The sequence below is a fragment of the Strongylocentrotus purpuratus genome, unplaced genomic scaffold, assembly GCF_000002235.5.
Source record: "Strongylocentrotus purpuratus isolate Spur 01 unplaced genomic scaffold, Spur_5.0 spur5_scaffold_11, whole genome shotgun sequence".
NCBI classification, from domain to species: Eukaryota; Metazoa; Echinodermata; class Echinoidea; order Camarodonta; family Strongylocentrotidae; genus Strongylocentrotus; species Strongylocentrotus purpuratus.
Window position 1 is genome coordinate 11001547 of NW_022145596.1, and position 17938 is coordinate 11019484.

At 35.0% G+C, this 17938-nt stretch overlaps 1 protein-coding gene across 2 annotated transcripts in view; it reads left to right on the forward strand.

Annotated features, from left to right (window-relative positions):
* Nucleotides 1–17107, forward strand: part of LOC586641 — a 45245-nt gene extending 28138 nt beyond the window's left edge. The window contains exons 8-10 of one of the 2 annotated variants that reach the window (XM_030980631.1): nt 4608–4625; nt 8787–9103; nt 15434–17107. In XM_030980631.1, coding sequence (XP_030836491.1) covers nt 4608–4625; nt 8787–8948 — 180 coding nt within the window. In that variant the 3' untranslated portion in view covers nt 8949–9103; nt 15434–17107. The remainder of the gene's footprint in view (nt 1–4607; nt 4626–8786; nt 9104–15433) is intronic. The other variant, XM_030980632.1, reaches the window with a different exon arrangement.
* The last annotated feature ends 831 nt before the right edge of the window (nt 17108–17938 follow it).

Genomic DNA, 17938 nt, shown 5'->3' on the forward strand with positions numbered 1-17938 from the left:
GTGTTTGTATATGATTTCTTGTTGGATCATGTCTTGTAAAGGCACTAGTTGATATTCATCACTGAAATTAATTTGAGGGAGAAAAAAAATGTATGTACTTAAATATCATATTTGCATTTGTAAATTTAAGCTATTCCCCAAATAACTTAATTTACTGTATGTTGAAATGTTAAAATTGCAACTTTTGTTTTCACTTATTAAAGATTTTTTGTTCACTTGATTTTATTATTAAATGTTTTATGGCTTCTTGCTATATGGTTATTTTAATTTTGTTGAAAAATATTATCTAGTACCTTTAATAATTTGGTGGAGGGCCATTAGTTTTATCAAGTGATTGTACAGTATTTACACTTCCATTCCTTGACTACTATGTTATCACAGCACATGCCCCAATAGCAATTCCACTCGTCCAAATACAAATAAAGTATGTACCAATGGGCTTTGCTTGCCCATTAAATGAAGTGCTATATATATATATATGTCACTCTTTTCCTTATGGGAGAGGACATAAGTTATTTTGTGCACCTTTCGTTCATTGGTTCTCATGAAATGTGGTTTGTTTTTAAGTTGATTTGTGTACTTATTTCTGAAATGCTTATTTTGTTTATACATGTATGATGGACAATTTAGATTGAAGTTCAGAAGGATATTTTACTCATGCAGTTATTGAATCAATGCGTTATAGTCATATTTGCATTTTGTATGTGTATAGGTATAAATCGTTCCTCAGATTATACTAGGAATTATGTTCAAAATTTAGTTAAGATAAAGATTATTGCTATTTTCGGAAACGCCTGCACACTGGTCTTCCTGACAATTTAGACAACAAAGACAGAAAATAATATTATGGAGATGGAAAGCCTACTACGCGACCGGCCCCAGGCAATGGTTTGCTTGAAAGCATGGACTATGTTGAAAGGCACTGCACTCTTTGGGGTTTTGATCAGCTTTGCGCTGTAATAAAGATCTGTCATTTATGACAAGAGCTAAGACTTCAGTTGATTGATAAAGCTTGCATGAGTGGAATGACTCAATAATTAAATCACCCATAGACATTGCCGACACCCCTCTTTGAAGAAGCAATATTAGCCAGCTTCTACTCTTTCACGTTTCAAAGTGGCATCTTTCTAAAAAGGTTATCATTTCATGCAGATAAAACAGACATTTTTCTTTGAAGGTTAGACATTCAGAAATTACTGCATAATTGTTACCATTTATGGATTTCTTTCCTTTTTACTCTTTAAAAAAAAACAAAATTGGACAAACATTTTTTTTTGACAGGTGGCAAAAAGATATCACAGGGTTGTCAATCATGATCGGGTAAAAATTACTTTGTATATATAATTTCTTCCTTTGATGTTCATCTCTTTTGTTTGTCAAACCTGCTAATCCATCTCAATCAATATAATAATGATATAACACATACTCAGAGCTGCCAACCATTACGTTTTTTCCCCAGAATTTTTCCATTTTCCCCTCAAAATTATAGGATTTTTTTTTTTTTTTTTTTTTTTGGGGGGGGGGGGGTTATACCGCATGCCAACCAAATGCCCTAAAATGTTGATCACTACTTCAATAGATATTTATAATTTACAAATAGTTTTAAAAAAAGAATAGTGAAAGGTGTAAATATATTAAATAAGAATGAAACGCTGATAATCCAAAACAAACCGTTAACAAAATTCCACCTACTTGTAAATAAACTATAGGTCCTATTATGGAAATAACAACATGAGGTTTGGACATTTTTGCATTAGAAGTGTGTCGTGGTTGTAAGTTTTGTTTAAATGAATTTCTTTTTTTGGTTGCACAAGGTTGGCAGCTTTTCATACCTATTTCAAGGTTACAGCATCACTGTTCTTCGATTTCATGACCACACTAGAACTCTCTAGAATTATATCAGTCTTAAAGGTAAAGACCAGTTATGGTCATGCGATTGCATTGTGAAAGAAACGTTGTGGAATTGATCATAAAAAGTTGATCATCTAGCATCTAGCATCTGCAAGGTTCTGGAATCATCAAAATGATAAGAAATTTGGCCCATTCTTCGTAAAGTTACAAGCACTATACACAGAAAGATGTATATGGGACTACCCTATATCTCTCACAGACCATGAGAGAAACAAATTTACCAAATATATGAATTAGTAGGCGGTTTCCCGGCAAATTTGTTATCATCATGTATTAGTCAAAACATATTCTTTCACATGATTGGTAATGAGAGCTTCCATTTCATTTTTTGAAATTGGGGCGTTTCCAATACTGCTCTTTACCTTTAATATAGAAATAGATATGAAGAAAGAAACAAATATCATGGCAATCAATTTAGAAATAAGTTTTTCTTTGGTGTGTCTACAGATATTGTAATTTGCAGCTATTCTATTCAAAATTACTATGGAAAAGAAATAAGATTTTGTAATGGCATGTTCATCCTCAAATGAAAAACAATCATGGCAATCATTCAAGGCATAATCTTTTATTTGAAAAAATAGTACAAATACTGCACTTTATGACTATTAGTTTGACACAAACACTTCTAGATAGCATTCTACACTTAGATTGCGCACAACTCTGCTGACATATAGGCACCCTTTGCCCACAGATCTAACAACAAATAACACAAAGACATTGTTATTTTTTTTCTTACACACATGATATTACATATTAAGTAAGCTTTAATTGATCACAATTAGAATAAAAACATTTGCAAATAACACAACATTCATGTAGCTATTCACAGGAGTAGAAGAAAAGCTTGTAGTCCACAGGAGTGTCAAAATTTCAGCGAAATAGTAAATTGCTTTTTGGGAGTAAAGCTGTTAAAGGAAATATATGTGATCAATGACCAACAAAATTATATTGAAATCTCAAACTTGTTAAAAACAGTATAGGCTCAATTTATTGACTCATCAGTAAAATCATTAGGACTTCAAAACAAACAGATTTGGGCTCACAAAACAATTAGTAATGATGCATTCAAAGCCCATAATATAATATTTGATGTCACTCAAGGAGCTACAGTGTTTTAGGTTTAGGGCCATAAGGACGTTGAGTCATATAATATTAAGAATAAAATGATATTATATAAAGTTTTTTTAAAGTCACATCTTTGAATAAATCAATATTCCGTTCTGTATAGCGCATATCACAACGTCTCTATGAGCTTCCAAAGAGCTTTGGAAATAATTCTCCTACCTTAAGCTCCGGCAGACATTATCGCGCACAGTGCATATCAAGGAATAATCCTACCATGTACCCATTTACCTCACCTGGGTCGAGTGTGGCAAATGTAGATCAATGTCTTGCCAAAGGACATTAGTGCCGTGGCGGGACTCGAACCGCAGACCTTGTGATCCACAGTCCGGTGACATATCCACTCGACCATGACACCTCTACATGTTCATATTACATACTGCTACATACAGTGCATCTACATTTTTTCTGTTTTAATACAAATTTAAACTTTTGTACTCAAACTCTTTCAAAATATGAAAGAGCTGTTACTGTTTACAACTTTCTTTAAATCTACACCTCCTTGGAGCAAAACCAGGTGGTCCACGTGGGAACGATTTTAAAGTTGGAGGACGGGAGAGATTTCCTATAATAGAATGTGCTCCAAATTTGCTCTCTTCCCTTCCCCCTTGAATGGATATTACCATGGTCAAACATGTTCCTCTAATGTGCCACAGATTGCTAAATTGCAAAGTAGACAACAATTTTCAGCAAAACCACAGAAAAGTGAAAAATCAATGAATTGCTTTCATAGTGTATTGGCACAGAACACAAACATCTGTAGTAATCATCAATAATACATGAAACAAAAGCTTTTTAGGACCTGTTTCCAATCTGACTTCTTTCCTTGTTCCAGTGGTGTTTGTTTCATTATATAATGTATACGTGCACTTTTAAATATTAAGTTCAATATTCAAGTATTTGTAGTTACATGTACAAAATGTAGCATGTTTGAAAAGTTTAGTTTGACTTAAGGCTCTCTTATTTTTAGGTGACCCCTTATTGGAAAAGGGGGCAGTTTTGACAATAATTTGTTTATCTACTTGTCATATGAATGATAAATAAAGGTGGTGGGGGGGGGGGGGGCGATATAAGTGAAAGAATTAATAATTTATATGACAATTGACAAATGCTTCTTTGTGGTATCAATATAATTATGATCTCAAAGCAATTTGTCATAAATGATTATAATTCTTAGTAGGCTGGAAAAGTCAAGTTTCTTCTCACGCTGTTGTTGTAATAGCTTGACATTTCTTTTACAAAGTTATGCAAATTAAACAGTGTTTTTTTTAAATTTCTTATAGTTTTATGTAAATCATACTGTACATCATACAGTATGTACATGTAGTAAACTGCTATCTTTACTCTTTAGAAATTGATTATTGATAGTTGTAAAATTTGTGCAATTGTATTTTGCTACTTGTGCCTTTTATAATGTGTGCTTTTAGATATATACTGTATGTATACTGAATTCTATATATTTGTATGAGAATGTCTTAATGTTTGCGGTTGAATAAGAGAACTTACTTTGCATTTCTCAATAACTGTGTGTGCTCTGTCTTATTTCATTTTCTCTGCATTGCGTGTAATTTCAGGATAAAGCTAGGAAACAGGTAAAAGCATGCTTTTTGTTGTCTTGCATGTTGTACACTGTACACGTGGTCAAGTGTTTTATTTGTAGTGTCCATCATTAACCCTCTTCTCCCCATCACCTTAATTTTTTAGTTATTAGTTCATTCATTAATTTTTTTTATTAATATTTAAAAAAAAAATTAAATTTTAAATTTTTATAATTTATTATTTTATTCATTTATTCGTTTAACATATACATGTAGATTCTGAGCACTTGTATTTTGTAGCATTTTTTAAAATGTTAAGATCACTGTGCATAGTCTCTTAGCCCTATTTTGTTACTTACATACATGTAGTCGTCAATATCCATTGTAGAGGAGCTGCATGTACATCTAGTACTGAAAAGAGCCCCATCCACTCATTTATGCTATTACAGTCATGTAGTTATACTTATCAGCTTCTATACACTAGTGTCATCCGCAAATAATATCAGCTCTAGCACTTTTAAAACTTGAAGAAAAGAAAAAAAGAAAAAAAAAAAGATTGGAGGATTCATCTGTTCCGAGCCAGAAGGTCATTAACCAACCGATTCATTGTTGTTTGGAGTGTTTGATTTTAGTTCTGTAAAAAGAAAATTAAAACAAAACTTGTCCTTATAGTAATTTGGATGGTTCTATTTTGGTGCTGTAAATGGATAAATTAATCGCCACAATTTTACAGAGGGTTCTTTTTTATTGATGTAAATAGACATTAAAAGTATTTTATTACAATTTAAAAATGCCTTCCATTTATTTTCAATGGCCACTCCAGCAACATGATATTGATATATTGTTGGTTTTTTTATCACAACTGTGTGGTCATATACTTGAACACAGAGTTTATAATGCACTTCTGGTTCCAAACAAACATATATGCAGGCGGCATGACTTAGGGTGTGAGAAGAAAAAGTGATCATTTACTGTGAACTGTTCACATGCACAGCACTGCACCCAACCCTGTTTTCAGGCTGCCATAACTCTTCATGTAGGAAAAGAATCACATGTTTTTTCTAGTCCAATCGTTGTATAAAGAAATGTTTTATAATGAAACGTCGGATAGCGAGATGGAATTTTTGAGCATCATTTGGACTTTGGAATGAGAACCCTGTACAAAATCAGGGTCCCGCTGTAGGCTATGAGAAAAATTGGTAAAACTGGGCCTGGCTTGCCGTGAGCACGCTTTGATGTTTTGACCTCTCTCCAAATCTGTTTCTTTATACAAAGTTTCTTTGTATGATGCTTTTTTTCTAGTCTGTATGCTCCTCTCGCTATGTGATGATTCTTTACACAACGTTTCTTTTTACGCTTTGTGTATAAATTCCCTTCAGTCTGAAGTGGTTCATGTGTGATTGTGTATTGAGTGTTGAGATTGAAGTCTTGCAGTGATGTAGTAGATAGGGTAAGAATCCCTGGTGTGGGAGTTCCCCTATGATGTCATCATTAACCCCTCCCATACCGGGTAAGTCTGTCTGCTTGGGTCCTGATAGTCCATTTAGATATCAAGGCTATTTTGTTAAAGACAGAAAAAACAGAAATGAGCATGAGAAATGGGTACCGGTAAGTGTGTTTGTTATACGAAAATTCATAAGTTAACATTACTTTACGGTATAGGAAATTACATTTTACTTTTCCTGCAATTATTCTCTGCTCTTTCCACCAAAAAAATCCATAGATTTTTGTTTAGAAAATACAGGCACTATAGATGTAACTGCAAATATCATCCGATTGGAGCTAGAAATGCATTAACTCATATACTTTAACACAGAGTTAAAGCATTTCTGGCTCAGAACTAACTTGTTCTGCTGTTATGGGAACAAAACAAAATATCACGGTGGACTTGAATGAGCATTTTCTACACTGTACATACAAAACCTCCCCCTTTCATACTCATAGTACAGTTGCAACTTTCAGCCAATCAGGGTGAAACTGTTTTTTGCACAGGAGCTCCTTTTAAGTCGTTCCAAACATGCTATTGTATTTTTACCGGATTTGTTCACTTTTAAAGATATTTTAGGGCCTTTTTTTTCCCTCTTTATTTTACCAGAGCTTTGGACTCTCACTGTGTGTATATATTAGTTTATTTATTGTTTTCAAGACAAAAATGCCACCAGTATTACATGTATCATCAGGGGAAATCCATGCCAGCGAAACATGCACATGAAACACTGATAATAAACGAGGCCAGTTTACAGCACCTATTTTACCCTTTACACTATTTATTTATGTTATGTTATGTTAGTGATGTTATGTTATGTGTTAATGTTAATTTATTCTAATTATCTTCTAAGAATACATAATACATAACATCCCTACACATAAATGAACCCTGTCTGTACACTGGCCCCGCATGTGATCCTCTTGGCACGCCCATCCCTGAATAAGGTCTCCTTATATACTCTACCTTACTGAAAAGGATTTTTGGTCACAATTAGTAGGAGACATCACCTCTCCCTGACTTTCCCTGATTTACGAATAGACTGCTGAATAAAGCAATGCAAATATTCATGACCTGATTTTGATGAATAATTAACTTTCCCCATTGAACCATCAATAGACCATTCAGCTGTTTCGCTTCTTAAGATACTGAATGAGAATAGACATAAGACTTAAGCTTCAGCTGTGTACTAATGCATCCAAACTTCTGGATGTGTAATCCTACCATGTATTCATTCACCTGTTTTGAATGAGAGGAATCTAATTTACAAACAACATTAGTCAAAGCTCTACTCTTCAAGTATCTACATGTAGGTCACCTGCAGGGGCAACTATTCTAAATCTGCATACAAATTGAATACATTAGTAAACTAGTTTATTGATATATGGAAGTGAGGATTTACAACTGTTACAATGCCAGGCAACATAGAGTCAGGTTGTACCCAATGATCAAGTCCTATGCCTATTCAGCCAATATTTACTCAGTTTTTCTTGCCTCATCTTGGCTTCAAAACTTCAAACCTTGCAGTATCTGATTTATCCAAGCTATTTGAATGATGGCACACAAGAGGTAAGAGATTGAGATGAAATAAAGATGAAATTTGAGTCTCAAAATATCAACAACAAAAATTCCTCTGAATAACTCCCCAGAAGTTCAGTAGGCACTGTATATAGGCTTAGCACTGGGATACAAAAGAATTCAGACATATTGAGAAAGCCAGAAAGAGAGAGAGAGAGCTGTTACAAATATCATAGGGCATGCAACCTTTTGTATAAGCTCATTTGTGTGAAAGCAGAAAAAAAAAGAGAAACAGAATATCAATAGTAATGAAAAAGTTATGGATGTTTGCAATATTGTCTTCCTAAATCTACCGTATACAAATCTCAATAACGGAGAAAACAGCTGCAAATATTAATGTCAACATTGCTTGATACATAAGGTTAATGTGAAACAACATGCACAGTGGGACCAGGTTATGCACTGTGTGGATAGGCTATCAATGTACATTTAATGCAGGAAAAAGTTTGTCTACCTTGAACCTTGACCCTAGTTCTTCTTGACATTCATTATCATACAATAGAGTGATAAGGATTACAAAAAAATAGAAAATAAGATTCTTTTTTATTGAGTTGTTTCATGGTAATGAAATAACCATGTAATTTCTTTTTTGTGTGTAAATCATGAATGAAAGTGGTGCATTATTCATAGTGAACAAGGAAATGTCGAAACATTTTTCCACAAATAGTTTTATTAATTCCATTTTTAAAGTACTCTAGGCAATATTTAACATTTTAGTGGTGAGTGTGACTGAAATTTACAGTAATCTGCTGTTGAAATTTACAACAAAATCTTCTTTTTTTCCCTAGCAGAATAAGTATCTTCATTGTGTATTAGAAAAGTGAGATTTGTTTGCTTTCTAAAAGTAAAGTAGCATGATTTTAATTTAGCTGTGATACATCATCCATAATCATGCATGATATATGTTTCATCATCTACCTCAAATAAGTAAATGCTTCATGACACTTGCAAAATTCGCATTATTATATTTTTTTTTAAAATTGATTACCGGTATGGGTAAATTTTGCACAGATACGATATGCATGTTTATTATGAGTTTATTATGCAATTATTGGAATGATATTATGGCATTCATCCATCACTGTTCATCTCCATATTCATTTGCTGCCTGCCTGGTACACAAGTATGTGTTTGTCTCTCTCTTTCTTTAGGAAATGGACACAACATCCATCGTTATGTGTCTGGCCGTCATCCTGGGCCTGCCGACGCTCTTCATCGTATGCGGCGTCTGCATGTCGCAGCTTGACGATGGAGATATGGAGTTCCCACAGTACCGTCGTCCCCGTCGAGCCCGCCGCTCTCGCCACAACTAAAGCACCGCTACCATCGTCCAAAGCACCACACATACCAGCAACAAGTGTCACAACCACATCTGCCACTGCTGGCAACAAATACCTCCACTGCAAATTGTGTACTAGTTTGTTGTCTGTGCTGTTTTGGACTGGTTCATGCTTTTACATGCTGCCAGGTGATTATTGTGATTACGTTTTTATCATTGCTTCTTTTTTTGCCATTCATTTGATTCATGCAGTTCATGGCAGAGATGTTTTTATTTTGCACTTGGGCTATACACACATCTTGTATGGAGATATGCTTCAGGCATACTCCTTGCGAAGTTGATCTTTTTTTTTTTTGGGGGGGGGGGGGGTGTTTTCCGTAACTCGAGAGTGAAAGTTGGACTGGTTGAATTAGGGCCTTTGTTGAATAGATTTAGATGTAAATTTGATTCTCAAGAAACAGAAATCTAGACAAGAATTTTTTTTTACTACTTAAGTGTGGGGGACTAATATAGACAGGTAGCCTTTATAAAGAAGTATCAACTTAGACAGGTTTGAATATTCACTACTGAACCCAGAGATGTTATTACAGGGGTAATGCATGGTTATTAGCGGAGTTGGAAATGACCCCCTATTTCCAGACTTTAAACAAATTATGACCCCATTTCATCAATCTGTATGATTTTGAAAACTAACCTCATATGACTGTGGACTTCCCCTGTAGATGAAAACGGATGTACCCACAAGCATTCCCTACTATCCTGTCCCATTTACCCCTTTTTTATAACACCAGGGCAATTCTTTTACATAAAATAGGCTTATCAAATCTCCTTTGTGGATAATAAATTAATAATGATTACAAAAACTACCCCTGATCAAAAGTGACCACAATGGTCATTTCAGCCAAAAATGTTGTGAGGAGGGTCAATAAGAGAGATATTTTATTGGACTCGGTACAAAATTTTACCCTAGTTATTCAAACCTTCCCCACCAAAATTCTGATTAATCTCCTTATCAACAATGCCACAGCTGATATTTTTGTTGACTTTTTTCCCCCATTGTGCATTTCGAGAAATCAACTCAACACTGGTGTCGCTGTTGAAATGGCGCTGTGTACTGTGAATCCACCGTATTACAGCCTACAACAAAACCAGAAACTTTCTGTGCATGACACTGAATGGTCAAGATTTGCAATGAGGATGAATCCTTACATGAAATACTTGGTAAAGTAATACAAGATTGTTTGTTTGGAATTACGGTAGGCAAACAACAACAATCGGCAAAAAGTTCATAGTATTTGATCAGCATATGTACACCTAGCCTTTTAAGAAGAAAGTTTGACAGATTTTCTATTATTATCTTCTTCTTTTTTTTTTTGGGGGGGGGGGGGAGCATAGCCTTGGAGCTCTTCATAGAATTGTGCCTAATAGAATTGTGCCTAATCTACACTATTAGCATCTCTGGGTTTTTTTTTGCGGGGGGGGGGGGGGGGGGGGGGCATAGCCTTGGAGCTCTTCATAGAATTGTGCCTAATCTACACTATTAGCATCTCTGGGTTTTTTTTTTGGGGGGGGGGGGGGGGGGGGGGGCATAGCCTTGGAGCTCTTCATAGAATTGTGCCTAATAGAATTGTGCCTAATCTACACTATTAGCATCTCTGGGTTTCAAACGGGATAATTCCAGGATTTGGGATGCTCAGTTTTGAAGGATTATTTTGTGGCTTTGCATGTTTTACAAAAAATTGTTCATCTGCATGAAAGTTGATCCAAATTGAAATTAAAGCTGACATGACTGCTATTTTGTTTCTGTGGCTGTAGAGACTCTTTTAGGTAGATTTGCAAGTTTTAATCATTGATTTTTTTGGTAAATATATAACAAGATACAAATAAGAGATGGGAGGGGAGAAAGAATGTCTTTAAAAGTGTGGGGGCTATCAAATATTGCAGTGAATTCAAATATGGGGAATCAACTGATTACAAATGTGTGATGTTTAGTAGAAAAGCACTCTTTAACATACCTAAATGTATATTTGGGTGTGGCATAGGATTATTCATGCCCTCTGTAATATCATGTCGATTTTTTACACACAAATTATAGAAAAAAGTGAGAGGAGGGGAATGAAAGTATTTGAAAAAGAGGAAAGGAGAGCCTATTCAAAATTTCATTGAATTTGATTATTTGAATACCAGCTAACCGATTATAAATATTTGAGTTTTTGACAGCAAACTTTTTTTCCTTCTCATTTGTTATTGACAATCCAGAAGGGTGATGCTTTTATTTTCACCCACTCGGTCGGGCTTCTTGCATTGTAAAATGATTTCAATTTAAAAGAGCGTAGGATGGACCACTTTTCAAATTTACTTTTCCTGAAAAATGATCACTCTTAAATGTACCATTTGCAGGCCCCAAAAAATGAAAAGGTTAAATTCCAACGGCATTTGAAAGACGATACTAATTTAGAACTTCCGTCAAAATGAAAAGGCTTGAAAAAGACCTTTAGTGGGAAAATAACGACCATTAGTTGCACTCGTACGTTTGCATATACATATATATATATATATATATATATATATATATATATCTGATCAGTTGTAACAAATTAATTTGGAAGAGCAGAGTCTGAATATACTTCTCCCGGGCAATCACACAAAAAATGTCAGTAAATGTGGATGGATATCTAGTTTTTGGTGGTTATAAAATTCATTTGAAGTCATGGGTAACATGATCCGTAGGCAGATAATCCATACCGATCACCGTGGCTCTGTTTTCCTTGAAATGCGATTATCATGTTGATCTCCTTCCTTTCGATCCATTCCTAACCAGTTGCCTTTCTAGGATGTCATGGAAAGTCATTGACATTTGTAGAGATATTGATAACATTTTATGATACAAGGAAAGTATATCTGGAGTGGGTGATAAGTGGTAATTCCAACCATAAGAGTGGGTGGTCATTAATGGCTGATGGATTTACAGCTGAAATGAAATTAAAGTACAATACAAAACATCATAGCAAACATTAATACTGATAAAAGCTTTTCCGGGATTCAAGCGATAAGGACCGAGTTCATGCTTTTTCCAGGGCAAGAAAAATGAAGTAACGTATTAAAGATGGTTGTGTAATCCTATCTAACATTTAACTTCTTTTTATCCTATATGTAGCTTTTTTATTAAATGTATGTCAAAACTAAAACAACCACAAAAAATTGAAGGAGAGAATTTACATACTCTATAGGTGACAAGGCAAGTTTTCTTTTCACACCCACTTTACGAATTTGGGTGAAAAACACGCCGAAAAAACTCAGGAGTATCAAGAAAATGTAGATGGCAAGGTCGATAACAATGGTATAAAAGCCAGGCCTTTGTCAAATTTGCACGAGACTGTAAGGGCAGAGTTCAAATTTTTAGGGGGAAAAATGGTAAATTGAATTAGATTGATTCTCCGGGGAAGCAGTATAGACAGGGTTAACAAAAGGGCATTGAAAGAGAGATTTCAGTGCTGGTTGGTAGAGGTGAATTTTTGAGTTCTCTCATTCACTTATATACTAGCTTTGAAAAATATCACAGAATATATTACAGGCCTGATAAAAACCCGATTTAAATCGGTTTCCCGATTTTTTTTTTTTTTCCCGATTTTTTCCCGATTTTTTTTTAATTCCCGATTTAAAAAAAAAAAAAAAAATCCTGATTTTTTTTTTTTTTTTTTTTTTTTTTTTTACCAAATTTTTTTTTCTTCCCTATTTTATCCTGATTTTCTCTATTCTTCCCTATTTTGCCCTATTTTTTTCCCAATTTTGTCTCAATTTTCTTACTCGAAAGGGGGAAATGTTGTTAGATGCCATTTTTTCCCCGCGAATCCTTTTTTTATTTTTTTACTCAAGGGGGCGTGGTTGAGGGGAAAACAAAAAACCTATTTTTTTTTAAATTCTCACTATCACCCCTGATATTACCTGAAAAAGTCTTTGAATGTTGTCAATATGATGAGAAAGAGGTAACAAGTTTTGATCAAATTTTCATGCCCCGCAGGTGTGTGTAGCCCAAAGCTTATTTCAAGTATTATGGAATGACAGCTCCAGAGAATTTTCTTTTAAAACACATTCTATTGACATTTTTAATTAAAAATTCTAAAATTTAATGATATGAGATATATATATAAACTTACAGGAGGAACACGAGTTTGATGACACTTTTGACGCCCGAGGCATAAATTTTATGAATACGGTATCATTGGACAGAAAACAAGTTACTCGTCATCATGAAATAGATTTCAATGTCATTTTGGTCTTGACTTTTTAATTAAAAGCTACCAAAGCTGGGTACCGGTACACTATACTTTTGGTACACATTGCAGAAGGGTAGGCATTTGAAAAGTAAGCACTGATAGTGCCTTGGGGAAATCTTGTAACGAGCGAATTCTCTGGGCAAAGTCCGAGTTCAATAAGAGACCTAAGGCAGTCTGCGAGTGTCATCAAATGTGATGCATTCATCTCCAGTGTGTGAGAAGCATTATCCTTATTGGATCAAGAGTGATGTGGTTCCAAGCCACAAGACAAAGAATGGATTGTTTGTGGGAGGCCGACATTATTCATTTAAAATCTAATCATTCTAGTATCAATTTACCTCAGAGATAAAGGTATACAAAAACATACTTTGCACTTTTACAAATTCAGTGGAATCAGGCATAGGTCATTGAATCAAGTGTCCCTAGCAGGAGCAGGATTTCTTTTCATGGTGGGGGGGGGGGGGGGGGAGGGAGAAATATATATAATACTTTTGAAGGATATTATTTGAGGGAGCGTTGCATTTTTATTAGTCTAAACGCTGCACTCTTGGGCCCTCCAGAGCCTAAAAGTGTGATGCAGTCTTTAGTCAGTAGTTTCTTAATTTTTTGTGTGCACTTTTTCAAATTTCCTGGGGGGGGGGGAACTATCCTCCCCCCTAAATTATTTTGAGGGGGGACGTGTCTCCTCCGTCCCACGTCCCGTTCCCCCTCCCCCTGGTCCCTAGCAATTCAATATTCATGGGTTCAGTTGTTAAATCTAAGGAGAACATTCCATTTGACCTCCAAAGTGAACTAACATATGTGGTAACATTCATGTACACTTCAAATCCATAAAGGATGGGGAGAAATGCACGCTCATGCTGCAACAGAAGTTCACTTTCATCTTTCAGGTTCCTTAAGTTTCCATGTTGAGGATAACAAGGCCATGAAGTAAAGAAATATTTTGTGCGCAGAAGGAGCCACATTAGTAGCAAAATGTTATATCCTTGATAATCACAATGCCATTCAGTATATGATGAATGCTCCCTTAACATTTAATGACTGGCAACATTGACATTGTACCTCCCCCCTCTCTGCCTGCAATTAATAAGATTTCGCTTATTGACAGTTTTGGTGGGAATGAATAACCTATTAGGTAATATTCATAATTGTAATCCAAACTTATTGTTGTGCATTTTTTGTTTGTTAAAGTGCATACATGATTATTCATGCTTGCATACATTATATTTTTCTGTCATTACGTCCAGCTTTGTAATAATGTGTATTAGTCAAACGACTTAAAGGTAAAGACCAGTATTGGAAACGCCCCAATTTCAAAAAATGAAATGGAAGCTCTTATTCCCAATCATGTGAAAGAATATGTTTTGAATATTACATGATGATAAAAATTTTGACGGGAAACCGCCTACTAATTGATATATTTGGTAAATTAGTGTATCTCTCGCCTGTTGAGAGATATGAAATGCACGTGTCGCACACGTGTGTGTAGTCCCATATACATCTTTCTGTGTACAGTACTTCTAACTTTATGAAGACTTGGCCAAATTTCTTATCATTTTGATGATTCCAGAACCTTGCAGTACATTTATGCTAGATGATCAACCTTTTCTGATCGATTTTTACAAGGTTTCTTTCACAATGCAATCGCATAACCATAACTGGTCTTTACCTTTAAATAAATGTAGACCAAACTTCCCTCATACAACAGAAATTATTTTTCGACATGTTGAACAATAAAAAGCAGAATTATACATATCAAAGAAGTGGACAATGACAAATATACATTGTATGATCACAATACAGAAATTTTAAGGAAGCTACATAATCCAATGTTTGGCATAAAATAGTACAGGAAAAAAGGAAATTCCTCTCTTTAACTCATCTTAACAGCCTCTTATGATATGTGAATAAATAGAAATTGTATTTGATTCAGATCACAACTCCCCTCCCAATGCTATCGCCCCACAAACTGTTGAATAGGTGGATAACATTGGGTACAAAAGAGAACCTGCATCTCGTCTGGCGTGGTACATTTGATGTTCCAGTCTGCCAATACTTATTATTCTGCCTAAGAAACAGCTTTACAAACAATAATTCTGGTGCTGAAAATATTAGTAAATTATTTTGTTGTTGTTGGTGACAATCTTCAAATTCCTATTTTATTTAAATATTTATTTCCATTTTTCAAGAAAATTTATTTAGTTGGCCACATTTTAATTGTTTTTTTGTTTTGTTTTCACAGGATGAACCATTGTCCTGCCCATCACTGGGAAAATTCCTGTACAACTCTAAAGACGACATGGACCTACTTCTTCAGAGACTCTTTGTGATCTATCCATCTCTTCACCAGTGTCCTGTATTTTACCAGGTTCTTCTGACAGATCCAGAAAAGTTTGCTTTTATTCCGACCTTTTGAAGCTCATCCGTACTAGTGAGCAGGAGGGATTAGACCACACTGCTAGGTCACTGGACAGGTGGCTATCCCATCAACTCGGGGAGGATCATGGGGAACCAGTGGTCACCGATTAGGCGTTGTTAACTATATAGAGGGCACAAGTAGCTATAAGTAGTACAGTGGGGCTTTAATGGCTAGCTAGTCCAGTGCAGGACTTGCTTTACTGAACCTGCTGCCACGCTGAAACTGGTGCCCTGTTCTATCAAGGTGTTGCTTGCTGCAGATCCAGAGGACTTGGACCGTCTTCTTTAGAGACTAAGTGATCTAGACATCTCTTCACCTATGCCTATGTGAGGGGTCGAGAGAGGTTGGTTTTTACTGGGGCGTCTAGATCTTCTGCCAGACTGATCTGTCAACAGCTATCCTGCATTCTCCCAGGGTCCTGAAACCAATGTACATTTACCATTGTTAAACTGTATAGAAAACTGCACCCTCACTGATGTGCCAACCAGTACTAGATATTCTACAAGGGTTTTGTAACAGACTAGAAAAATTATGAGATTGCACATTGAATATGTACTTGTATAGACTTCAAACAACATGATTTAACATGAAATCAAACTAAAATCAGGGTTTAGAGGCCCATATAAACCCTGGCTTCTCCAAAACTTTATTGCTCCAGGAGTGTTCTACCTGGATCCATGTGCCAAACTCGCTGCTTAATTTCACCCCAGGCCATCTACAATGCCCTCTTTATTTGATGAGCTTAATTCCAAAAGGAGCTAAATCCACTTTTGATGAAAATTGAGTTATTGATATCAGAACATTGTTCACCTAAGTACCGTCTTTCAACAAAATTATTTACTTAAATTATGGGAGCGAGTATGAAAAAATGTACCTTCTAATATCACTTTTCCATAGAGGCCTGTACAAAATTTGGTAAACAATTTCTTTTTTCAAAACTCTTCATATTTTGATGGTGTAAAAAACTGGAATGATATCACATTGTCATTTAATGATTGCACATTTGTATATTGAGAGTATTTGACTTGTTTGATCACGAGTCCTGGTGATACTCCCCACCAACAAGCCAAGCTCAAAAATCTAAACCTACGGAAAGATAAAACAAATCTTTCCTTTTGTTATTCCTCCTTTCCTCCTTTTTTGTTTCTTTTTTAAGAATAATCTAAACAAGCCTAACGACCTGGTGGTGTACCTGCCTCCTGTCCCCATCTCCTTCTTCCTGCCTTTCTGCCTTTCTCTCGCTCTCTATTTCTCTCTTGCTCTCTCCCCTTTCTCTCTCTCTCTCTCTCTCTCTGTTACTATATTTATCTTACTTTTATTTTTACTTTTACTTTTTCTTTTTTTTTTGTATTCCCTTTTAGTGTGTTTTACTGGTATTAGCTTTCGACCATAATTATTTAAGCGTATCCATGTAACTAAGTCAGGGGCTTGCCTCATACAAGCTCTGCTTTTTTAGCAAGCCCCTCCGTTTTGAATTACTTCATCAAGATCATTTTTTTTCTATTGTTCAGTACTGTTTTTTCCCAATATTTCTTATCAACTAAATTTTGTTCTACATAATACTGAATTTACTTTGTTTATATTATATTTGACTGTATTATATTATGTCTGTTTATATTTTGTTTGTTTTGAAACGGAAATAAAATCTGAAATCTGAAATCTAAGTATTACCAAATTTGTAGCTGCTTAGGTAAAAACACTGTTATTGCTTCTTATACACAAGTATTGATTTGTTTGACAATCATGATTAATTTGCAATTTAAACCTTAATGATGTTCTGAATAATGGTATGAAAAGCATCTACAGTGTAGTAAATTTAAGCCCCTAGGCAACATAAAAGCCGAATTGGAGATGATCTGAAACAACATCTTGTTTTTAAATCATTCATTTATTGCAACCATAAGTTGGATTTCATAAAATCCTGAAGCTTTCAGTCCTTCTACATAGAGTACATGGATTATTAAGATTCCTTCTGTTTATGTTGGAATACCATTTCAGATTATAGTCAGGTCATAGAGTATTGCATTGCACGATTTAAAAAATAGTAGGAAAAAAAAAAGGTTAGAGTGAAGTTTAAGTGCAATTAGATTATGCACACAACATTTGTGTAGAAGGCTTTTTTTTTTTGTAAACTAAAGCATTGGACATTTATATTACTGTTGATTTCTGATACTAAAGTATTGAACGTTTATTAATGTTGATTTCTGGTACTAAAGCATTGGACATTTATTAAAGGGAATACAAAGTATTGGTATGGGTCATGAATTTGGTTCAAATGAACATATTGGAAGCATATGCGATCCTGCAATATTCAGTGATCGTTGTCGC